General features: G+C 38.1%; 1 protein-coding gene across 4 annotated transcripts in view; it reads right to left on the reverse strand.

Annotated features, from left to right (window-relative positions):
• Positions 1-22,393, reverse strand: part of LOC122535638 (A disintegrin and metalloproteinase with thrombospondin motifs 7-like) — a 99,218-nt gene that overhangs the window by 3,170 nt on the left and 73,655 nt on the right. For 2 of the 4 annotated variants that reach the window (XM_043667334.1, XM_043667335.1), the window contains exons 4-13: positions 15,128-15,383; positions 6,682-7,025; positions 5,446-5,720; positions 3,446-3,592; positions 2,722-2,872; positions 2,558-2,647; positions 1,963-2,278; positions 1,124-1,251; positions 764-1,011; positions 218-335 (exon numbers count right to left, since the gene is read on the reverse strand). In XM_043667334.1, coding sequence (XP_043523269.1) covers positions 218-335; positions 764-1,011; positions 1,124-1,251; positions 1,963-2,278; positions 2,558-2,647; positions 2,722-2,872; positions 3,446-3,592; positions 5,446-5,720; positions 6,682-7,025; positions 15,128-15,383 — 2,073 coding nt within the window. Of the gene's footprint in view, positions 1-217; positions 336-763; positions 1,012-1,123; positions 1,252-1,962; positions 2,279-2,557; positions 2,648-2,721; positions 2,873-3,445; positions 3,593-5,445; positions 5,721-6,681; positions 7,026-13,341; positions 13,582-15,127; positions 15,384-22,393 lie in introns of those variants that run through there. The other 2 variants (XM_043667336.1, XM_043667337.1) reach the window with 2 other exon arrangements.

A 22,393-nucleotide genomic window follows, 5' to 3' on the forward strand; every position in this document is an offset into this window, starting at 1 on the left:
TATATGTAATAAATGAAAATATAAGATACAATGTATATGATGTATATAATGTATCAATGAAAAAAAATATAGAAAATAAAAGTATAGTTCCTATAACATTTGGTACATGTCACCATAACATGAGCTTCTATTTTTGTAATTATAGTTAATATGAATTATATAAAAAAAGTATTCAATCATTGTGATTAAAGTTAATTAGTTAGTGTTGAATACGTACATAGACTGCGATGTCTTCTTTGATAGGTCCAGGAATTCTGACCTTTTCTTTATCACGATCGCGTTCATACAGAGCTGGAGTTCCGGCAACTTGGTATTCTCCTGCTAAAGTGATCTGCCTGTTCAATTGAAATGAAAATAATAGGTTCAGATCGTAATGTCTTAGTATTTATCACTTCAATATAAAGATGTATGTCATTTTGAATGTTTTTCTCCCAACTAGATCACCGATATCAACCCTTTGCTATTTCTCAGATCGAATGCCGCTGCTATGATGGCAACGTTGAAAAATATCGTGGATACTGAAAATATCTTAATTTTTAACATTTTGTATTTAATTTATTTTTAACAATAAATTAAAATTATATTCTAATGTGTACTGTATTCAATACCAATTAAATTTTCATAGAACAATAAATACTTTACTTCATTCTTAATATTTAAATTTTCAGTGTATAATTTTGTCGAGAGTCAGGAACGAGAAAATATTAGTTTGCAAAGGATTAATGTATCAATAAAGAATACTAGATCTTTATTTGTTATTTACCGTTTTCCGTTAAGGAAGTATTTGTCAGAATTTGGCACGCCTATCCCAATATAATTCTTGCTGTTACCAATCTCCTCGATTTTTATGTTTCTCGATCCATTGGGAACAACGACCACTTCCTTATATCCTGGACCGTCATTTTTATCGTAAACTCCGCCTGTTGTTTCGCATTGAGTCCCATCGCCATGACAGACTCCGCAACGATCTTCCGTGGCATCCGAATCGACCGTCCAATCGCAGCCAACTTTCTACGACATTAATTACAATGGAGAAATACGTAAGAAGCACACAGATAAATTGAAATCTTTTTGTTTAGAAAAAAGTAAATTGAAAATTCAAGAGAGAAAAAAGTAGACTGACTCGACAGATTCCAGCGATGCACATATCTCTGGTGCCAACGTTACAGGGTGTGCCATCGAGAGCGGCTTCGCCCCATGGAACGATCACGCTCTCCTCTGTGTCGGTGCAATATAGCTCGCAGGGCTCCGCTTCAATTAAGGACGACATTCATTAATATTCTACGGATTAAAGTTCAATGGGATATCGATTGAATGTAGATTACTTGGTAAAAAATAATTTTAAAAATAATTTCTTCAAATAGTTGGGTCATAGATGACTGTAGTATTTTATGCTGGATTATTAAGATTTTGAGCATTTGATAAAACTAACTAAATCAATTAGCAAATTTTAAAACTAAGTACCAAGTCAAAAGACCTTAGATTTTTATACTTAATATTCAATATTTATCGTAGAAAGTAATACTTTTAAATTGCACGTGTATTTTCGAACGCAATTTTCGAACGCAATTGTACAAAATATTATTTCATTTTTTCAATTTTCAATCTTTCAACAAAGATATTTGTCCTAAGATTGTTGAACGGGTATAATAATCTAAATTATTACGTTGCTCAATGATCCAATGATATCAGTTAAGAGTTTGATTATTTTTTACCGTCGAGTACGAAATTATTTTCCTCAAAGAAATTTAGAAATTTCGCATTATTCTCATCATAAAAAAGATTCTAAGAATGTATTATATTCTTATAATTACATATTATAAACATAATACAACATATGTATATATAATACATAATTATATACATTACACTCTTATATATACATATTAAATTCCATCTCTGAAATATTTATGTTTTATTTGCATCTTTAAACGAAAGAAGATCTAAAAACTGATGGCTCACTTTGATCGAAATACGGCAGCCAGGTGTAATTCTTCCCTTTGTATTCTTTGCCGTCGTAATTGCTGCACTGGACTGCTCTGAAGCTGGGCGTTTCCTCCGGACACGGATCGGTGTTGCAAATCTTATATCGGCGTCTTTCACCGATGCAGAACTTCCCGCCGTGCGCTGGCTCCGGGTGATCGCATTTCCGCTCGACGATCGAGACACCTGCACCGCAGGTTCTCGAACACTCGCTCCAAGAGCCCCACTCGCCCCATCCACCGTCGATCTGGCGAGGTCTGTCCACAATCGGCACGCATTCCTGGTTCTGGCACCACTGCGAACCAAACATTCGAAGATGTTATCGAAGACGTGTCCAATTCTCTCGTATTCAGAGACAGAATAATATACATACGTACATACATACATACATACATATATACGTAGTACGTGAAAGATTAATTCGAACAGATACGCATGCATCCAAAGGCGTTCAGAATGAATATTATCATCAGTTTTCATATATTCGTAGGTAATTAGACCGTAATATCGGTGTAATCAAAACGTTCGTTCGGGAACCGCAACTGTATGACTATTATATATCTACTGTTCGTACCATATGTTTGCCACAGTGTGTCCCCGGGGCAGCCGGATGAAGCATGGTTGTGCAAGTGCCATCAACGATGCACCATAATTTCGAGCAGATCTGCGAACAAAATCACCGATCTCTATTCACCGCCCCTAAAATTGCCCCGTATTCGATTTACTTTTGTTCATCACCTCCTGCAACGGGGAGCAAACGGAAGCTTCCCTAACACCGAATTGAAGTCTGCATTGGTGCTCCGCGTTGTACATTGCGCCAGGTGGTAAGTCTGGATACGAGTAATCATTGTCTGCCGGTTCATCCTCCAGACACTCGCCTTTTCCTTGACTACGGCAAAAGTATTGTCACCCTTGAAGCTTTTTTAACCCATGGTGGGTTTTATAAATGCGTGAAATTCGAAATCTAATGACTAATATAAATAACTGTTAAATAATAGACACAGATCTGGAGCTTAAAGCTTAATAACGACGCGAAGAGAGTCTATCATTCATCTGAAAAATATAGACTGGAAAGTGTATACACAAGCATGAACAATTGATCAGAAAATTATCAATAATCAATTGAAGAATTTCGATTTTAATTATGTAAAATTGCTTAGAATGGACAAAATGATTAATATTATCTTCAAGAAAGCTATAAACGTTGAAACTTATATTAACCATGTTAATCTATTCACGTTGCATCTTCTCAGATACTCGTGATCAATCATTTCGTATTGTAAAATATTTAAACGCCGTACGTATTTTAACAATATAATGTCCATTTTTGTCACATAGACTCAAGAAGAATGTCGTCATTTCGTCTGCAACAACCTAACAATTCAATTTCCTTCCTCGAATGTTTCGCACACAATGGAACAATGTAACAAGCATCTTGGAAAGAGATACGAAAATTTCTTACTCCAGGAAGTTGGTGATGTCCCTTCTGGAGCATCTGGACCAGGCGACGCCAATGGTGTCCACCTCGAAAGTCGGCGTCATTACATGCAGGGTGTCGCCGTCCCGTTTGCTGCACCCGATTTTTTCCGTATCGTGGTACATGCCAAAGCTGGAGTCGAAATCGTGTCACGGTCGTGAATCACCTCGAAATCGAAACGGCTAACACGCGGAGAGATTCCGTAACAAAACGACCCGAGTTCACACGTGCTTGTCCGCGATACGGTTTCAGCCAAATACGCGGCAAACGCGATAACCAGATCCCGTTATCGGTTATTATATCAATGAAAGCAAATCGCTTAATGAGCACGGAGAATCAGACTCTCGATAGAACGAGCTACGCATTGGCACGACCAATTATTTTTTGTTCATTGCGATTTGGATGACTTTTCTTTTTTTTTATACGTAAAATCGACTGGTGTATCGAGCGAATGACAATATTGTTTAAAGTGTTTTGCGAATTCATATTGTATAAAATATTTGGAAATTTTGTTAGTAGTAATATGCAATATCCAATTATCAGGATTATGTTGATAGAATGTTTAATCATTCTGAAAATGTATAATGTATAAATTTCTAGAGGCAATAAAAGTATTTGAATAGTCAATATTGAGCAAAGTTTTCCTTAAATTGTGTTGTATGCTTAAGATGCCATATCCCAATCTTTTATTAAATATATATTTATGTTAAATTCTGTATACATTTTTTGACTTGTTCCAAATTTTATTATATATAATCATTAAACTCGAGTTTCGTGTTCACAGTTTTATGTAAGTAGAGCAATTTCATCTTTTTTTTTGAGAACTATGCAATTAGAAATAGGTTGGTGCATATCAAATATATTATATCATCAAAGTTTTGAAGTTTTCGCACGTGTACTTCTCGGTAGAAGAAATTTAATTTTCTATTAAAAACGAAGTTTAATTCTATGGTACGAAAATTTAATCTGAAATGGCAGAATATTTTTAAAGTTACAGACGGTAATCAGCTAAGTGATTTATACTTTTGAGATACTTTTAAATTTCCGTGGTTCAGAGAAATTCAGATTAAAATTAAACTTCGTTACGATTCTACTTTTTCACGTTTAAAATCAGTGTCACGGGACAAAAAGCTATTCACAATGTAAATTCAAATATAATATTAAAATTTACTCTACCGGCTGGTAGAAAGTTAGCCAAATCGAGGATACTTGGCCACCAAGAAATATGAAATATGTTTGGGGTAATTGCTGCGAGGCAAAGAAGCTTGGCCAGCCTAAGTGTGCTTCTAAGGATCTAATAAAAAAGGAGCGATAAATTTCTCTGGCTTATAAGAGGGGTAATACTCGAGTCTCACAAAGATAATTCACTTCTGCGAGTCGTTACTTTTTCTTTCGGAGGAAATTTAGGGACAAGTTTTGCCGACGACATTCGGCCTCGTTCTCTATTTCTTCCTTTTATTTTATTTTAATTCATTTTGTTATTGTTATGAAGACTACGTAAAGAATAACCGGAATAACAGGTAAATTATAAATATCAGAAATTCACGGTTTCTGTTAAGACAACGTCGTACATAGTGAAGACTTGAACAAGAGTGAAAAATTGTCAATGTTTCAAATTATGGTAATTAAAAAAATATATATATAACACTGACTTCATATTTTTCAAAAACAATCATTAAAAATTCATCGTTTTGTTCTTAATGTCTCCATTTCTTTCCCCCTCGTTTTTTTGAAATTTCAACAATCGAGCAAACATTTAACAATTCAATAAAGTATCATTTGCCAGCAACGGATCGTGTCCTCCGTATCCTCAGAAAGGATTTGCAAAGTAACTGTAAAGAAAGATTCTAAATTCCACTCTCATAAAAAAAAAAAAAGAAGAAAGAGAGAAAGTAAAAAAAAAAAAAAAAAAAATTCAGATTCCCGGCGCAGTAATGAATTCAGTAACGAAAGAGTTAAAAATCGATCGAACGTTTCCCACTCACTTGTGTCCCAATTCGTGGGTGATGGTGTGCGCGAGCGTGATCCCATTGTCCTCGTTGACACTGCAGCTGCGGTCCGGCTGGCACATACCGGCTACGTGGGCCACTCCCAGAGTGCTACACGGCGTGTTCGCCCTCGAGCAGATGTCCTCCCTCGTCACCAGAATCGCCACGTCGTGGTGATTCGGATGCGAGTCGTCCGCGGGATTCAGTTTCTGTTGCCATTTGCAGAAATTGTACAGCGTCCTGTCCGCGTTCACCGTGATGTCCAGCCCCTCCTGGAAAACGGACGTTAGTCCCGGCCGTTTCGCGAATCCAGCCGAATAGAAATGACCATGCGTTTTCTCCCGGTTTACGTTTCCCATCGTTCTCCTGTCTACGGTTTTACGAGCCTGCCGGCCCGAGCTCGGCAATGTTCGACATCGCGCGACGACACAAACATTTTCAACGCCGATTCGTTTTCGACGGACGCACCAATGTTTCATGGATGATTGGCACGCGTGTTGTCGAATCAGTTCGCACGGGGACACTGTGTTAAGTCGTTCCGAGAGGGCGAGTGCAGTGTCAGTAAATGGTGGTCGATGCAAAGATCACAGTTACAAATTCACTTGTATAATTGGACGATCCTCTTTTATACCAGTGATTTTTCGTCTTACACGTAACAAGTGTTCAGCTTTAATCGGGAATTGACTTGGTTCAAACGATACGAAAATCATGTAATGTTCTACTGTTCGAAAGTATTAATCCTTTGAGTGTTTAATTCGCGCTACTAAACTGTCGTACAAATTTATATTACAGTATGTAAAATAAATAAATTCTTAATTTGTTATATCCTCTTCTTGTAGATTTGTAGACATTTGGCAATTTTAGCGAACACTCAAAGAGTTGGTACAATACTCGGATAATATTTGTGATCGTTAGATCGCGGATTCTTATACATTTGACAAGAAGAAAAGAAACTTGTTCCATCTACTATATATATTCCACCTTGAAACATTTATATACATTTTTTCTACATTCTATACACCGTGTACTGTCTCAAATGCATAAAAATCCACAATCGACCAACATTCTTATTCCGTCAATTACAGTCGCCACCATTTCAAGAAAAGGAAGAGAAAAACAAAAAATTAATTTCACCAGGTGCTACCATCTATCCGGTTATTAAATAATAAACTGGACAAAACACGGCTGTCGTGAAACAACGACGTGCCCATCCAGTTGTTGAACGCAACGCACATCACCGGCGTAATTCGCACGTACTTCCGCGTCGTCCTCCTCGACAAGGATAATCCTGACCACGACGACGTTAATGAAATTCCCTATGGTCGGATCGAGGTAGAGGGACGACACCATGTTCATGATGGTCAGCAGATACGTCTCGACGTCGCCGTCCTGATGAAAAGCCATCATCGTCGTGTCAGCGACAACGAGCGCCTCGACGTGACGCGGCCGGCTGATCGATCTCTTGGAGCGTTGCCATCGTTTCGTCTGATGGTGTTTTCTTCGGCCCCGTCCTTGAACCTGCACCAGCCCCGGCTGCGTTTGCCACTCGAGCCGCGTTTCCGTCAGCCGCCTCGGCTCTGTGCAACACAACCCCGCCCAAAAGCCTTTGATTAGTATCCCTTTCGATCCGAAATTCCGATCCGGCTCGATGGAACTCCCGTTTACACGTTCCACGTTTGATTTTCGCGAAAAGGAATTCCATCTTCTCGACGTTGATCGTCGGCGAACGCCGAGCGAGATGATTAATCGCCTGGTCACGATGACGTGTACGCGATCGATCGTTCGCCCGATTTTGGCTACACGATGCGATGCGTCACGTATTCAATATACTCGTGTCGAGTGCTTGCGATCTCTGTAAGGTGTCGATTCGCGAGAAAATCCACCGTGGCTCTGGTAAATTGAGCAATTCGATTGAACACGATCGGAGGTGTATATGCGTACGCGTGTCTTCGTTAACAGTACACACGTGAACTTCTCGAATGGATGTACCACAGTAAAAAGTAACATTTATTAACTATAATATACGAACATCCGTATATTTTCTGTTTCTTTATTAAAATAACAGCAATTCGAGAACAAATATTTGTGCCTGATTAAATTATAATCTAGTTATTTAAAATCCACTCTCTGTGACTTTTCTAAAAAAAAAAAAAACACGTTGATCCGATATTTCTCTTTCTCGAAATAACGAAATTGTTCGACGAATATTTTTACTAGAAAAACGATATAGTTCAATCAATTTATTTAATTTACTTCTTACGGGACAAAAATTCTGTTAATGCAAAGTACATCGTATGAAACAGCGATAAAAAAAAAAAAAAAAACGTACGTATAAAGACATGAACAAGTAAAATACGAGTAAAAGTAAGAAATATGAAACAAGTATTTAATTCGGGATAAATGCATGGAAGTTACCTCGTGAGGAGGTAAGAGGGCTAAAATATTATACAAATCGTTCGGGATAGACCGCGAGGAAATCCCGCCGACGGATGTAGAACGAAACGATGCGAAACGGATGTTTAATTTTCACGCAAGCCCATCGATCTTCCTCGGTAGCTCAACGTTCGAAATTGCACGAAGGGGCCGCTATCTGCGAGTCCAGCCCCCGCACGCTCTATCTCGAAAAAGATGTAAGTTACATACCACGTGGATCACGTAAGACGGTCTCCTTAATTTATGCAGATTGCTCGATCGCAGAGCCGTGCAATTAAGATTTCAGCCGTGCCTCGCCGATAGATCGGGCCCTGGCTTGCCGAAATGGATATTCATTGTGCTTAATTACAAGTTTGCGGCGAATCGCGGTGCCGCGTCTCTATATCCAGCCAGCGGTGATCTTACCGTGATCGTATCGGCTTCGCCGCGAGATCGTTTAATCCGGTGAAACGCGGTCTCGTCACTCGGTTAATAGGTTGCGCGCGGGGAATCGCGGCAAACATGCGCCGGCTACGGATCACCACTTTGGAAATTCGTGACCAAATTAGTCGAATTAATCGCGCTCCCTTGGACACTTTGGCCCGGGCGCTCGACTACCCTCGATTTTCGGTACACGCGAATTTAAACCGCCTTGTGTTGGTCGTAACCCCTCCGCGATACCTATATACGTGTATCCCCCGTGCACGTCTGTTCGTGTAGTTAATTTGAAATCGGGCAATCAAAGTTTCCACGTGTTTCCACCGACGAACCGTGGAGTTTCATTGTTAACACTCAGCGATAAGGGGGAGGAGGAAGAGGAGGAAGAGGAGGAAGAGGAGGAGGAGGAAATGTAAATTTACGAGTTAGCGCTGTATCTAGCGATGGGTTAGGAAGCACTTTCGTATCGCTTTGGACGATATTGTGTATGTATGTACGTACATGTAGAGAATTAGAACTGTGATTTGGTGTTTTGAGAGTGTCGAAAGTAGTGATTAGCCTTGAGTCTTGAGAGGCTTTGATTGGCTTCGGGTCTTGGAAGCTTTAATTACTGTGGAAAGTCTTGATTCATCTTGATTAGCCTTGGAGATCTTGATTAGCCTTGAATCTTAATAATCTTGATTTGTCTTGGAAAAGCCTTGAAGATCTCGATACGAGGTAACAGATATTGAAAATTTGATGAATATCTGATATGTTACAAGTCTTTTTTTTTCTTCATCTTTGCATTCATTACGTGAATGAGTAATTAAACGATTTTTGTGCAATTTATGAGAAACTTAATGATGCAGAAATGCAGAGAACGCATAGCATATACAAGACTGTAAATAGAGTACTTTTTATAATGTTTAATAACAGAAACAAATTTTTGACTAGGCTTCATTTCTTTAATCGTATCAATTACATTCAATTGCAATAAGATATAACTGTAGTCACATATGTGTGTAACATATGATTTTCTTTAATAATACATTTTGTCACATTATTGTTACAGATACTATGCTTGTATATATACTCACTTAGTTTTCAATATCTCTCATCCATCAAAATCTTCAAAACTTTGAAGACGCAAGATCGATAAAAAATTTTTAAATACCGAAGACCAACGAAGATTTCCAAGAATTTTCAAGTTTTCACAGCAAAACTCCGACTATATAAACTTGTCGAGGGATAGCTTAAATAATTGTAGCTCATACAATAGGAGTTCACTGATTCAAGAGTGAACTTTCAATTAGACATTGAAATTTCGTGTATTGAATCATGCTTGAATATCATATTCAAATTTTCACAATATTGAAAAATTCAATCACATATCAGACCACTTACTTATATTTTCTTCTTCTCCTATTTAACTAGCAATTAGTCGTATCAACTTCAAACATATCAACTCAAAAAGTCTCGAACTTATCTAATTAATTGATCGCGACATACGTTGAGACCTACCACCCACAGACTTCGAATAGAAATCAATAGGAGTACCATTCGATTCACTTATTCGATCGTAAAGTCGCTGCGACGACTCGTCGCGCGATAAGTCATTCTCCTCAGCCCGCACTTTGTATATTAATACATCCAATTTCGAGATAATTAGTGGCCGAACGAAGACGGATCATTGGCGGAGATTTTATCGAAAACGTTCCGCGACAAGCTCATAAATATAGAATTCCAATTTTTTTTCTACGATCAAAGACGTTCGATGCCGACAAAACGACGAACGCACCGTGTCGCTGGAACGCCCACGTTCCCCTATCGAAACACGTTCAATTATGTTATATATATGTAGAGGCTAGGGATGGGATCAAGTCGAATATGTACGAACTTGAGTAAAATTTGATGTCTAAGTTTCGTTCCATAGATTTCGTACATTATATGTGTACTCGAGAACAAAAATGTTTCAATGAATACACTTGTAATGTACTCGTTCGTTTTATACAAGAATTCTGGAATGAATATCTATCAAGTTTCGAAGACGTACTTATAAGTTTGCTTGTAAAATTCAGCCTTCACTCTTGAGAATTGGAATTCTACAGAGTGATCTTCAGTATTTCAATAATTACATTCACATTTATATTCGTTACACTTTATATTCATTTTACACGAATGTAATCATTATACACGTGTTCATGTTATACCGAACATCTACAAATTTTGTAAATGTACACATTTGTACTGATACAATGAAGAAGCAAACGTTTAAATGTTGAGGAAGAATTGAAGATGGTATAAAAAGATACAAACATATTTCATTTGACGTACATACGTATTTAAAATGTTCGAACTTGTGAGATATTCGATCCCATGTCTATTTATCAGTATTCGAAATTACTTGGAAGTATTGTTCCCATTTCCGGAAGTTCATGAAGCATTCGAAACCATCACGCGTAGATTCAAGTACGCAATAGACCCTCGAATTTGAATACAATCTGTTCCAGAGAATGATTCGACTTCCGAGTTACTTAAGAAATAATGTAAATTGAATTGATCAATTCCAAAAATCCAATACAAAAAGTTTCAATCCACGATTCAAATGCATAATTTTTTTCTTAAATTGCGGACTTAGAATTAACGACATAGAATGTTGCAAATTTGCAATAACGTTGAATAACGCCGAGTGCCTTTTTACATGAAATAATAATTTTAAAGGCTTGGAGATTATACTGATAAATAGTGACAAAACAACATATACCTAGAATTTAAATGGAAACAGCTCTCATACAGAGTTTAACAGACAGCTTGATCCTGACAGTTCGAAGATCGTTGAAGATCGAATCGAAGGGAAGAATCGTTGTCGCGTTTTTCGAGTTCTCGTTCGAGTTTCAAGCTCGAGGGTCCACCGTACTTGTTGAAATATTTTTTGTTAAAAGTTTCGAATGCAACAGCCAAAGGTTCGAAGCTACTTGCGAGGTATTCGATTCCATCTCTACCGTAGACGGGATAAATACTTGTAATATGCGCCGCTGGCGAACGAAGCAGCCGCCATACGAGGCTAATAGCAGTGGAACGAGAACGAAGGGAATGAGAATGAGAACAGGAATGCGAAGGTGGTGAAGAAAAAGGAAGGTGCCGGTCTGTTCTCGCTGTAAGTGCCACTTCCCATTTGCTACTCATTCCTTTCTTCTCCGTGCCCCCTCTTCTCACCGTTATTCCCCCGTTGATTGGCCCGTTACCTATTAATTAAGAAATTTATCGTCGTCGTCGCGGTGTTAGATTCCCGAGGCCTTTTTTCTTTCGTGCACCGTGCATGCATCGTTGGGCTATGCCTGGCGTCGTTGTAATTAGCGGAAGTGTCGTCTCCGGCGACGACAGCGATGGCGTTCGGGATGCCACGTAACAGGAGGAAACGAGGCGTGGCTTTAGCATTTGTTAAAACTGATTTACGATCGGTATAAGGAACTAACCTTCTGCCTCACTGACAGAGACGCATCGTGCCACGGCCAATTTGCCTCTATTACGGATTTTGATGTCATCGGGCGAAAAAAGACGCGAGACGTTAGCTCGGCTCAATGTGTCTTATTTATAGCGGATTAAAGAAGTATTGGCTCATCCTCCCTTTTTTTAGATATCTTCACGCAGTGAATCGACGCAAGTATATATTTTAGTATCGATTTTTTGACGTACACGGAGTATTTGTAGAGAAAACTGATGAAAATGTTCAAATATTCCAAAATTATTTGTTTTAATAAAAAAATTCAAGAATACCTTCGTTTTTTTTTTTTTTTTTTGAAATCACCGTTTCTAACGTAACAGCTGCAAGCGACATTCAGGCGAAATCAATGATGTACTATAGTTGATACATATTATACACCTATTCGTTCGACGACTTGTTGAGAAAAATATTTTTAATGTAACAAAAATACTTAAATTTGACATTGATATTATTCTTAGGACTTTGCTAATTTGCCGCTGTGAATCTATTCGTTCATACCTTCTTGAAAGAACGTAATCTTGGAACATAAAGTCAACCAACTATTATTGTATGCTTAAAGAACTTCAATCTAGTAATGACGAAAAATCTCAGTCTCAAATCTATTCTGAGTATTACTCATTGAAGATTTCAAAAGTTCAACAAAAAGAAACGATCATAGCTGTCGAACTAGCTGGTAAGTTGTGCCAATTGTACACTAGATGATACTTTTAATTAGCATTGCAGAAACCCGTCACGTATTAATATCGGAATAAACATGAAAGACGAGTTACGTCTATATAACGTATCACGTTGATTTACGTGAAAGTTTATCGCGTAACGCAATTAGACCAGCAAAATTCATTGTAATAACTAAGTAACAGAGTCCATCTGAAGACACGGCGCGCAAGACTGTAAAAAGGATTCAAAAATATCACCGTTCAATTAGAAACAATACTAAACGTATGCTAGAACAGTCTCTAATTAAGCGAGCCCGTAATTAACGGGAGAAAAATTTTCTCGCGGTTGTAACACTTGTCGCATCCCGGTGCAATTTCATCGATAAGAAGATAACGTTCGACGTCGACACGCCCACGCTTTGCAGCTCGTGTATCCAATTACCCTGTGGCTTCAGACGGCATAAACGCTCCCAGCCAGAGAAATCGAAAAAAGAACGGACGAAACGGGAAGAGAACGAGCTGGGAGGGAGATTCGACTCGGTATCTAAATTATCGGTCATGGAAATCGGTTCTTTTTTTCCCCATTGAGAGCTATTTAAAGGTTATTTAACGAATAAAAGTAACAACAGTGAAATTGAAAATAGTTACTCTTGCACGACGTCGATAAATTTTTTTAGGAACTCAGTAACTCTTCTTTATCCTTAACTAATAACGAATTCAACGACTATGTACACATCATACAGGGTGATTCGCGCAACTTACACGTCATATAAATAACTTTTAAATTACGCGTAAATGAACTAATTCTCATCCAATAGGGATTATTTAAATTCTACAAATTGACGTTACTATGATTGGCAAATGTCGCTTCGTCCGTGAACAATATAAAACATGAACACTTACTTGCTGCAAAGACCATTCAGCGTATTGTACTCGATTTTAAAAGTCGGATCTGTGAAGCTTTCGACGAAGATATAGGGTGATATGTGACACTTGATTGACTAATTCTGGATTATCGAGAAATCTGTGCCAACATGTGATTGATATTCTACAGCTTCTAAGAGAGCAACAGCATTTTCTTCATTGGTATTGCTTCTGGTATAGCGACATTTTTATAACATTAAATCTGCCAATTTCTCGTTGTATAATTTTTCGATTTTTCTACGTATGTAAGACGTATCCAATCTCACTTCGATCTCGATCGATGTCGACGCAGAAGTTTATTTCGAGTGGAACGTGGATCGTAGTGTAACCATCGCCGATGCTGTACGGTAACTGAACGATAACAAGATTTCTGGATATTCTAAGCGATTAAGTATTACAGTAGCTTAAGCGTACGTCGCTATCCCCACCAATTCTTGGAATTATCTCACTCTACGCTACCTCACCTCGCCGCGTGCCGAAGGTCGCGTGAGACATGATACATGCGCGATACAAAAGCGAGTGATGCCTGATGTATTTCGACACAATTTGCAAAATACAATATTCCCCGAAATTACTTGGAATTTAAATTCTTTCGATTTATGATGAAAAAGATATATTGTCCAATTAAGAAAAATAAAGATGAACTTGGAAATTTCGAAACTCCTCGACACACGTAAAAAACTGACAGGCCACATTTTACCTCGGTTAAAATCATACAATTTTTGTATTAAGTAATTTTTCATTAGATAATTTAAAAATTATTTCAAGTGTGCAATCGTTACGTGAATCACTCTGTGTAATACTATATTACAATATTAATAAATCATAAATATTATAATATTAAATATATTATATTATAATAACAATTATATTATAATATTATATTATAATAACAACTATTACAATATAATATTATATTATAGTGATAATTATCATAATTCTTGTACAAATATTTATTATAATTGAAATTATATTATAATATAATATAATAACTTTAAATATTATATATTCCATGATTATATTCATTTCAATGAGGCAACGAAAAAGAAATAGTCAAATGAATTGACTTTCATTGTAATATTCTTCAAATTCTGTCATTCTAAACATCTATATTTAACTTTATTTTACTAACTAAATAATGCCGTAATGATTATATTAATACATATATTAGATTACCTAAAATTTCAGGTATTTGATTTTATTTCGTGTTTCCCTTTCTTCGCGATGCAAATTAGTAATAAAATTCAACTAAATTAAAACTCGATGAAATGATACTGGTTGAACGAGTTGAACGAGTCTTTTTCGCTGCCTTGTTTATCTTTTACCTCCTCTTTTGAGTCTATACATTTTTCAACAAATGAGCATAATCGGCTAAAAGACGCTGCCGGCCGCTACAAAGTTCCTGAATGCTTCTGAAATCAAGCTGCGCGACGAGTAACAAGAATTTTATCGGCGTACGATCGAACGGCCTCGGCAAGTAGAACAGGGAAAAAAAGAGTCAGACAGACGCGCTCGGCTAACAGTCGTCCTCTCGTCCTCCGAACCTTTCCGCGACGAGAAAAGAAATCGAGAGAGTGTCTCTCTCTCTGAAGGGACCAAGAGACGGGAGACTCGACGAAAGAAGGCGACGAAAATAAAACGAAAGGGCAAAGAAAATAAAGGAATAAGATGAATGAAAGAAAGAGGAAAGGGAGGAGGCTGAATGCCGGGTGAACGAAAGCATGCGTCGAAAGAGTAAGAGGAAACGGTGTCGGTGGATTCTCACCGCGAGTGCCGCAGTTTCTCTCCAGTTTTCTCTTCTTTTTTCGTCGGCGTCTGGTGCGGCCTGTGGCGCCGATTTCGAGCTGCGGCTGCTCGACGGACCTGCGGAACACGAGATGCGGCCTGCCGAGCGCCGAGTTCCGGTAGAGCTCGGCGCCGGCGTCTTCCAGCCGAACCTCCAGCCGGGCTCGTTCTTCTTCCGGGGACACGGCGACTGGTTCCAACCAGAACTCCCCGTGATCGCCACGCAGCATGCCCGCCTGAAACACGAAACCCACTATCGTGTTACACAGACTCCTTTGTTCCTGACTTGACTCGGGATACAACTACTCTATGTGCAACGTGCAACTGTGGCGAGACCGTATATGCGCGGGATTTCCCCTCCCGGTCAAACGTGTTCGCAGTAGCTTCTGTCTCTGTCGAAACGCGTGACTTCCGTTTCGATAATGTGCAACTTTTTTTTCTTTTTTTTTCCTCTCTCTCTCTCTCTCTCTCTCTCTCTCTCGATCTAACGCTGTTTCGCGAATTCTCTCAAAAATGTCGCGTTACCCTCGTGCTTTTGACGTGAGCGAAGATGTTGAATTTTTTACGTCTTTAAGGGATTTTTAACGTTTTGAAAAAACTATCGTTACTTTGTTAACAATGAATTATTTTTATAATGGAAAAAAAAATGAAGTTGATCCTCGTATTTCTTTATTTATCCATCGAGATATTGTAAATTACTCTTTTCTTTCGTTATATATATATAGTCTTTCTTAAGTTCATTTTCCTCAATTATAAATACATTTTCAATTATAATATAATTATTTAAATATGCAATTATCATAAATATAAAAAACTTTTAATGATAGAAATTTTTTAACGATAGAGAAGTAAACCACAGGATTAAACTTCGTTCTCTTAGATTAGCTTCGATAATAATTATAAACATTTAAATATTACACTCTCGTTAATTGCTCAGTTTCAACTACTTTTCAAGAAAATCCACCTTTGCATGTACGTATATTATTCCTAAAAGTCTGTTTCGAGATATAATACATTACGTTTTACGTTTCATAGCGATTTTCCTTTATATTAAAAATTTAGTAAACGCAACTATGAGAGAAATTACAACTATAAAGAGCTTTCGTATTAAAGCGGCGGTTATTACCCGAGTAATAATCTGTGCTTCTATCTTAACTGCGAAGCCTACGACTATTATGGATGTAAGTTAAGTACTTTACCGCAAAACTTTAACCGCTTTAACAGAATTTTATGCGCGTTGCACAAAGAATATATTCCACAGCAGTTTTACAATTTACGTCTCGTAAAAAAAAAAAGACTTTAACAAGAATCGGTATAATTTAACGTGTTATAAAACAATTTAAATATTAAATAAAAATATTGAGAAAATATTAGGAGAATTACTTTCTATTTATCGACAAACGCAGTAACTCCAGCCTTTTGAAGTAGCAAGGTACTTTCATCTATTTTTTTCAACCGTATGCTACAAATAATCGAAGAATCGGACATCGAAGAATAATCGTTTCGAAAGGAGCAGAGGTGGTCCTGCATGCACATATATTGCACATAACACCCTCGATACACAAGAAACGCTACAATGTAAATCGTTCTCGATGCTCGTACAAGATTATCGCGTTTATAGCGGTGCCGCGTCATTAATCATTCCCGATCATCGATAGTGTTCGCCATTCGCTGTCAAAGTAGCAATTGATCGGCGGAACACCCATCGTCTGATTTCGATGTAATTCTCATTTTACACCCGCTCTTTCTCTCCGGTTCTTCCGCCTATCGCTCTCTCCTATCTGCTTCCCCTTTATCAGCGATTGTTACAATCGAACGCAACCTCGACAACGGCATCGATCCGACGCGATAGGAATGTTGTACGAAACGCAGCCCTGCCTCTCTCTCTCTCTCTCTCTCTTTTTTCCCATTTTTTTTTCTCTCCGCTTCGCGCCTCATTTTTCACGCGGCCTTCCGCTCTTTTATTAAAAATCTCTCGATCGCGCCTGACCGTTTATCGCCCGTTTCCAATCCATACCGTTCAATCGTTGTTAAATTGCCAGCCGACACGGCAAAATTAAAAACGATTTCCTCCCTGCTTTTCTTTGCTCGTTGTTAGAAAAAAACACCTCTAAGACGTGAAACGAAAAGAATTGATAATTATTTGGAAACGAGATGTTGAATTGTCAGCAAAAATTGAAAACGATTTTCTCTCTTCTGTTCTTTACTCGCTGTTGAAAGAAAATGAATTGAATTCTGCTTATAATTGCGCGTGGTAGTATATCGCGGAGGCGATGGTTTGAATTTACGTAGGCAGACCACCCCTAACAAACTTAATTTCGATATTTATTATTTATAACACGTAGTTAATGCAATCTTACTAATATTAATAACAGTAACTTATTAACATTATAATGTAAACATTATAAATAATATTATAAAGTTAATAACAGTTATTAATATTGAGAACAGTAAGATGAGAGTTAAACTCTTGTATGTATGATTAATTTTAGAATTCCTAAGTGTTCCTCGAATTCACTAAGTCCAAACAACAATTTTCTTATTTTGTTATACATTAGTAATCACGTAAAATAAAATTTGAGCATGTTGGTATACCTATATCGTATATCTTCGTTATTATTATTATTAACCTTTTCACTGCGGCACACTTTCGGAGCGAACCATCAGAGTACAGACGGCGCGATATTCTACTGTTAGGCGTTGCGACCTACAGTTACAGTGTTAAAGAAAAACGTAAAGGCCGTATATTTACGGCATTCGTATATATTGATAGACGTGTGAGAGCGTATAGATACGCCTTTCGTGTATATGAACCGACTTGTAAGGGCGTATATATACGCCTTTAGCAGTGAAAGGGTTAAAAACTGAACTAAATCTCACATAAACTATCTATGACGCACGTTTAAAACCGTACGAAAAACGTCTACTAAAATAACCACCAAAAAGAGTTTTATCGGCTGGCGATCAATTTCATCTCAGGGGAGGATATAATTTATACGGAGAATCTCGAGGATTCCAACGGGAGCCCGAGGTAAACCGAGAGAATCCCGTGCAAAAATAGTCGGAAATAATCGATTCGGGAATGAGAAAAAGACGAAGGAGATGGAGTTAAGTTGGCGCGGCAGAAATAGGGAAGCCGGCCAGACGAAAGGCCTGAAATACAAGTCGAGCGAGCCGCGCCACGGTTCGCCGTGTTTCGACTATTCCCCGACGGCGACCGTGAAAAATCACGGCGCCAACCATACAAAGGTGAGCTCCGAGTCACCGTCGAAGGACCTCAAAGTGAAAAAGGTCTGAGCGTGATTCAGCGCCGCATGGGGCCTCACAGCTCGATCCCTTTTCTTCACTTCTCCGGGCCACTATCCTCGTCGTCCTCGTCTTTTTCACTCGCAATCGCCTCTACCTTTTTTTTCTTTTGCGCCGTTTCTTTTCATCTCGCGCGCGCAGAAACGCCGATCGACTATACATATAAGGAGTGATTTGTTGCCATGGTGGTTTCAATCACGGCACGAACATTGTCGTCCGCTCGGCTAACGATCCGCCTGATTTTTCTCTTTTACCTCCGATCGGCGCCTTTTTATTCCCGATTCCTGAGGATCGGGTTCGTTACCGATCGCGCCGCGGCATGTCGTTTCGACAATGGTTCTGAATGGATCCTTGGGGGGAAAAAAACTGTTGAATCGAAACCAGAGTCTACGATATTGGTGTGTGGAAAGGGTCCGTGTTCTTCACCTGTTTATAAAGGATAAGTGTTGTGCCATTTTTGTTGCATGAACGGTCTTGGAGAAACTTCTCTAAAATAATTTAATATCACGAAGTCCAAATTTTAATATAAATTGATAAGTTTTTATTTTATATATCTGAAAAGACATTTTCGTTTTTTATTCGATTAAATTTTATTTCATTAAAAATGTTTATTTTATTGAGTTACATTTTATTAAAAATGATTTCGATGGCAGATTATACTTGATTACGTAAAACAACGTTGGGAAGAAAAGCAAGGAAACACTCGTTATACACCCGAAATTAAATATTTTTATTAAAACACGAATATATTTTCATTGCACGTATTTAAATAGTCGTTATTTTATAAACTATTTTATAGACGTGAAGATATATACAAAATTGTATCTATAAACACGATCAACTCTGTGTTCTTTCAGTTATCTCCGACCGATTTACATTTTTCTAACCTTAAACAATATCGCCTGGAAAAAAATACTCATTTGTACTTATGCATGATTTCTCAGTTGAAACATGGTAAACATTTTTCCTTTGCAACTGACAATAAGTGCAACATTGAAATATACAAATTCGCAATCTTACTACGTTCAAAGTCAAGATCTCGATCTAAGAGATTAAGTTTCACGATTTTTAACACAGACAAATTTTATTAAAAAAGTAACGATCACGTTTAATAGGTAACAGGGAAATTCAACGAAGTGCCATTGTGGCTACGAATTTTCTAAGTCATGTATTTCTCGAACCGTTCTTCATTCGAAAAACTTGTGAATGCCTTGTGCGTCAAATGGCGGGAAAGTCGAAGCGTTATTTAGTGGCCTCAGCTTTCAAACGGCAACGTTTGTAACGAAATACTTCGTGCCTGTGATCATTGGCTTAAAAACCTAAACGGATGTTAAATTCATATGTAAACTCTATATTTTCGAGTCTGATGTTCCCTATCCGGCTGGCTATCTGGTCGGATCTACGTTAAATTGCCATCCGCATAAATTCGCTATCCTCTTGGCGATTTACGAGCCTGCGTGGAACCGGTTAACTGCAAAGCGTCATATTTACCGTAATCTTATCCCCTTAAGATTCAACGCGTCTCTTCCGATCGCCTCATCGGCACTAATCCCGGATTTATCTCGGAGGCGAAGGTGAACCCCCGGTGTCCTCCTTATCGACGAAATCGATTGCCCCGTTTCCGCGTCTTTCGTTCGCGTTAATTGAGTCCCATTGTTATACTCGCGACTTAAATTGAATTCACCGATGGAATCGTCCGGACTACGGTCAAGGAGGATTCAAACAGGAGGGTTCGATGATTCAACGTACACGTCATTGATCGAGATCAATGCGAATTCTGATTTTTGATGACACGATTAAAAAAAAGAATGGAAAATTTTCCACCTTCCATCTGCAAATTTTCCAGTAATTTTCTGGCCGCAGATTTTTATGTAAATTTATATTCTTCTCGATGCAGTTAGTAGAATGCCTCGTATAGAAAAATAGTGTGTACATCTGGAAATTAATACAAATGTGTATACACGCGCATAGACAGTTGAAAAGTCGCGATCTCTCAATGCTTCTTTCAATTAAACGAACGAAGAGTCGTTTAAGCGGGACGCTCGAGGACCGTTAAGAGAAAATATATATTTTCTCGTGATTGGACGCATTGAATCGCCGCGGCAGGACGCGTATGCGCAGGACACGAAATAACGAACGACCGGTAGATCGTTGGATCGATAGTGTCCTCATCCATTTCCATTCAGCTCGTTCCGAGTAACACCTCGCTACCACGAAATTACTTAATTTGCGCTCGGACTTATATCCGCTCCTCGTCGGGATTCTGAACGTCGTTTGTTATCGGCCGAGACCGAATGATCTACGACTGTTTTAGATCGTCTTTATCGGTCCGCGGTTCTCCAACTCGTTGAAACTATCGCTTCGTTTTATCGTCGGGACCGAGCGAAAAGTCTGATCGACCACGATTGCGCAATCAGCGAGCAACGGAGACTTTAGAACAGACGAGAATGATAACTCGTTAACTATAACTAGCTCGCGACGCTATTTTCGCCGATGTCGGTAATTATCTGCTCGGTCAATCCATATTATGTCCGTTTCAATTAGTTTTCCTCCACATATCTCAGGATTATTTAGAACAATTTCAGTTGTACCATCTCCTTGTTCTCTCGTGAAAGATAACATTTTTCTCAATTTTCTGTACTCTGTATTCTGTTCTATTCAATTTTCTATAGTAAGTGATTTATCACGTTTTGAACGTTGTCGTTTACTGTCAATTTTTTAAATTTAAGATTGTAACAGAACTATCTTTGTAGGAAAATTATAAAAAGTACTGACTGAAATTTATATATACGCTTGGAAAAATTCTGGTTTTAATTCGAGGTTCGGTTAGATTTTGGAAAGACTGTTCTCAATATTGTTTCAAAACATACTTCGGAAATATATAAATTATTTAAAGAACAAGATAATAATGAAGTTAATATTATAGCACGCAATCGCAAATGATCAAGCAATCTTTTCAATCTGAATCCTAACGGCCAATGGTTAAGTTGTTTCTAATGTAGATCTTAATCGCAAATGGTCAATTCATTTCCAATGTAAATTGCCACCACATCTTAATTTTGTTAAGCGTCCGATGATTCATGGATTTATGGGAGTGTACATTTAATTCTCAATTGGTATTGTCACTCACGATCCATTTGCGTTAATGATGAATATTATTGCTTGAACTGTTACTAATAGTTGCGTAAATTTTTCAGAGAAACTTTTATTACATTTCGAACTATATGAAATGATAGGAAATTAATCGAAGCTTTATTTTACTTCACAGAAATAAATATATGCGTGAATTGGCCATTTAACTGAAAGTTAAACACACGTGAGTGCTCGCGACTGAAAAATTAAAAATTACACGGATTATAATAATATTGTAATATTTATATTTGTGTATCCGGATTCGTGTGATATTTATATTTGTGTATATGTGAAATAAGGACTGACGAAAAGATTGGCAAATGGCGACGGTTCTACAGCCCTCCTCGCAACGAAGCTCTGGTCTCCCCGTCCATTTCTAGGATCCGATTAATTCCGAGCATCAGCCGATAATTTATGGCTGGCCATGCGTTACGTTCTGCACCTTCCTCTCTGCTCGTTTCACGGCAAAACCTCTTCGTATCTGTCACACCTTCCTCTAATTGCCGCGAACACGCGAGATCCCAGGTAGCCGTGGAATAGTTGGCTCTCTCGTGACGCGACTCCGTTTCAAGGAATTCGAACCTCCCCTCCGGGGGAAAACTAACTCGCTGACTCATTGTTAAATCGTTGCGAAACACGCGGTTTTTCATCGGAGATTTTACTTGTTGATAATTGGACTGAGGATTTTTATGCAAATTTTTGAGAACGCAATTAGCCCCTTTTCCATAGTCTTCTATTCACGTGATAACTGTGTGGAATTTAACGTTTAGCTATTAACTTGTAATCAAATTAATTTATATCATTACGA

This window comes from Frieseomelitta varia, unplaced genomic scaffold (assembly GCF_011392965.1).
Source record: "Frieseomelitta varia isolate USP_RPSP 00005682 unplaced genomic scaffold, Fvar_1.2 scaffold_751, whole genome shotgun sequence".
In the NCBI taxonomy this organism is placed as follows: domain Eukaryota; kingdom Metazoa; phylum Arthropoda; class Insecta; order Hymenoptera; family Apidae; genus Frieseomelitta; species Frieseomelitta varia.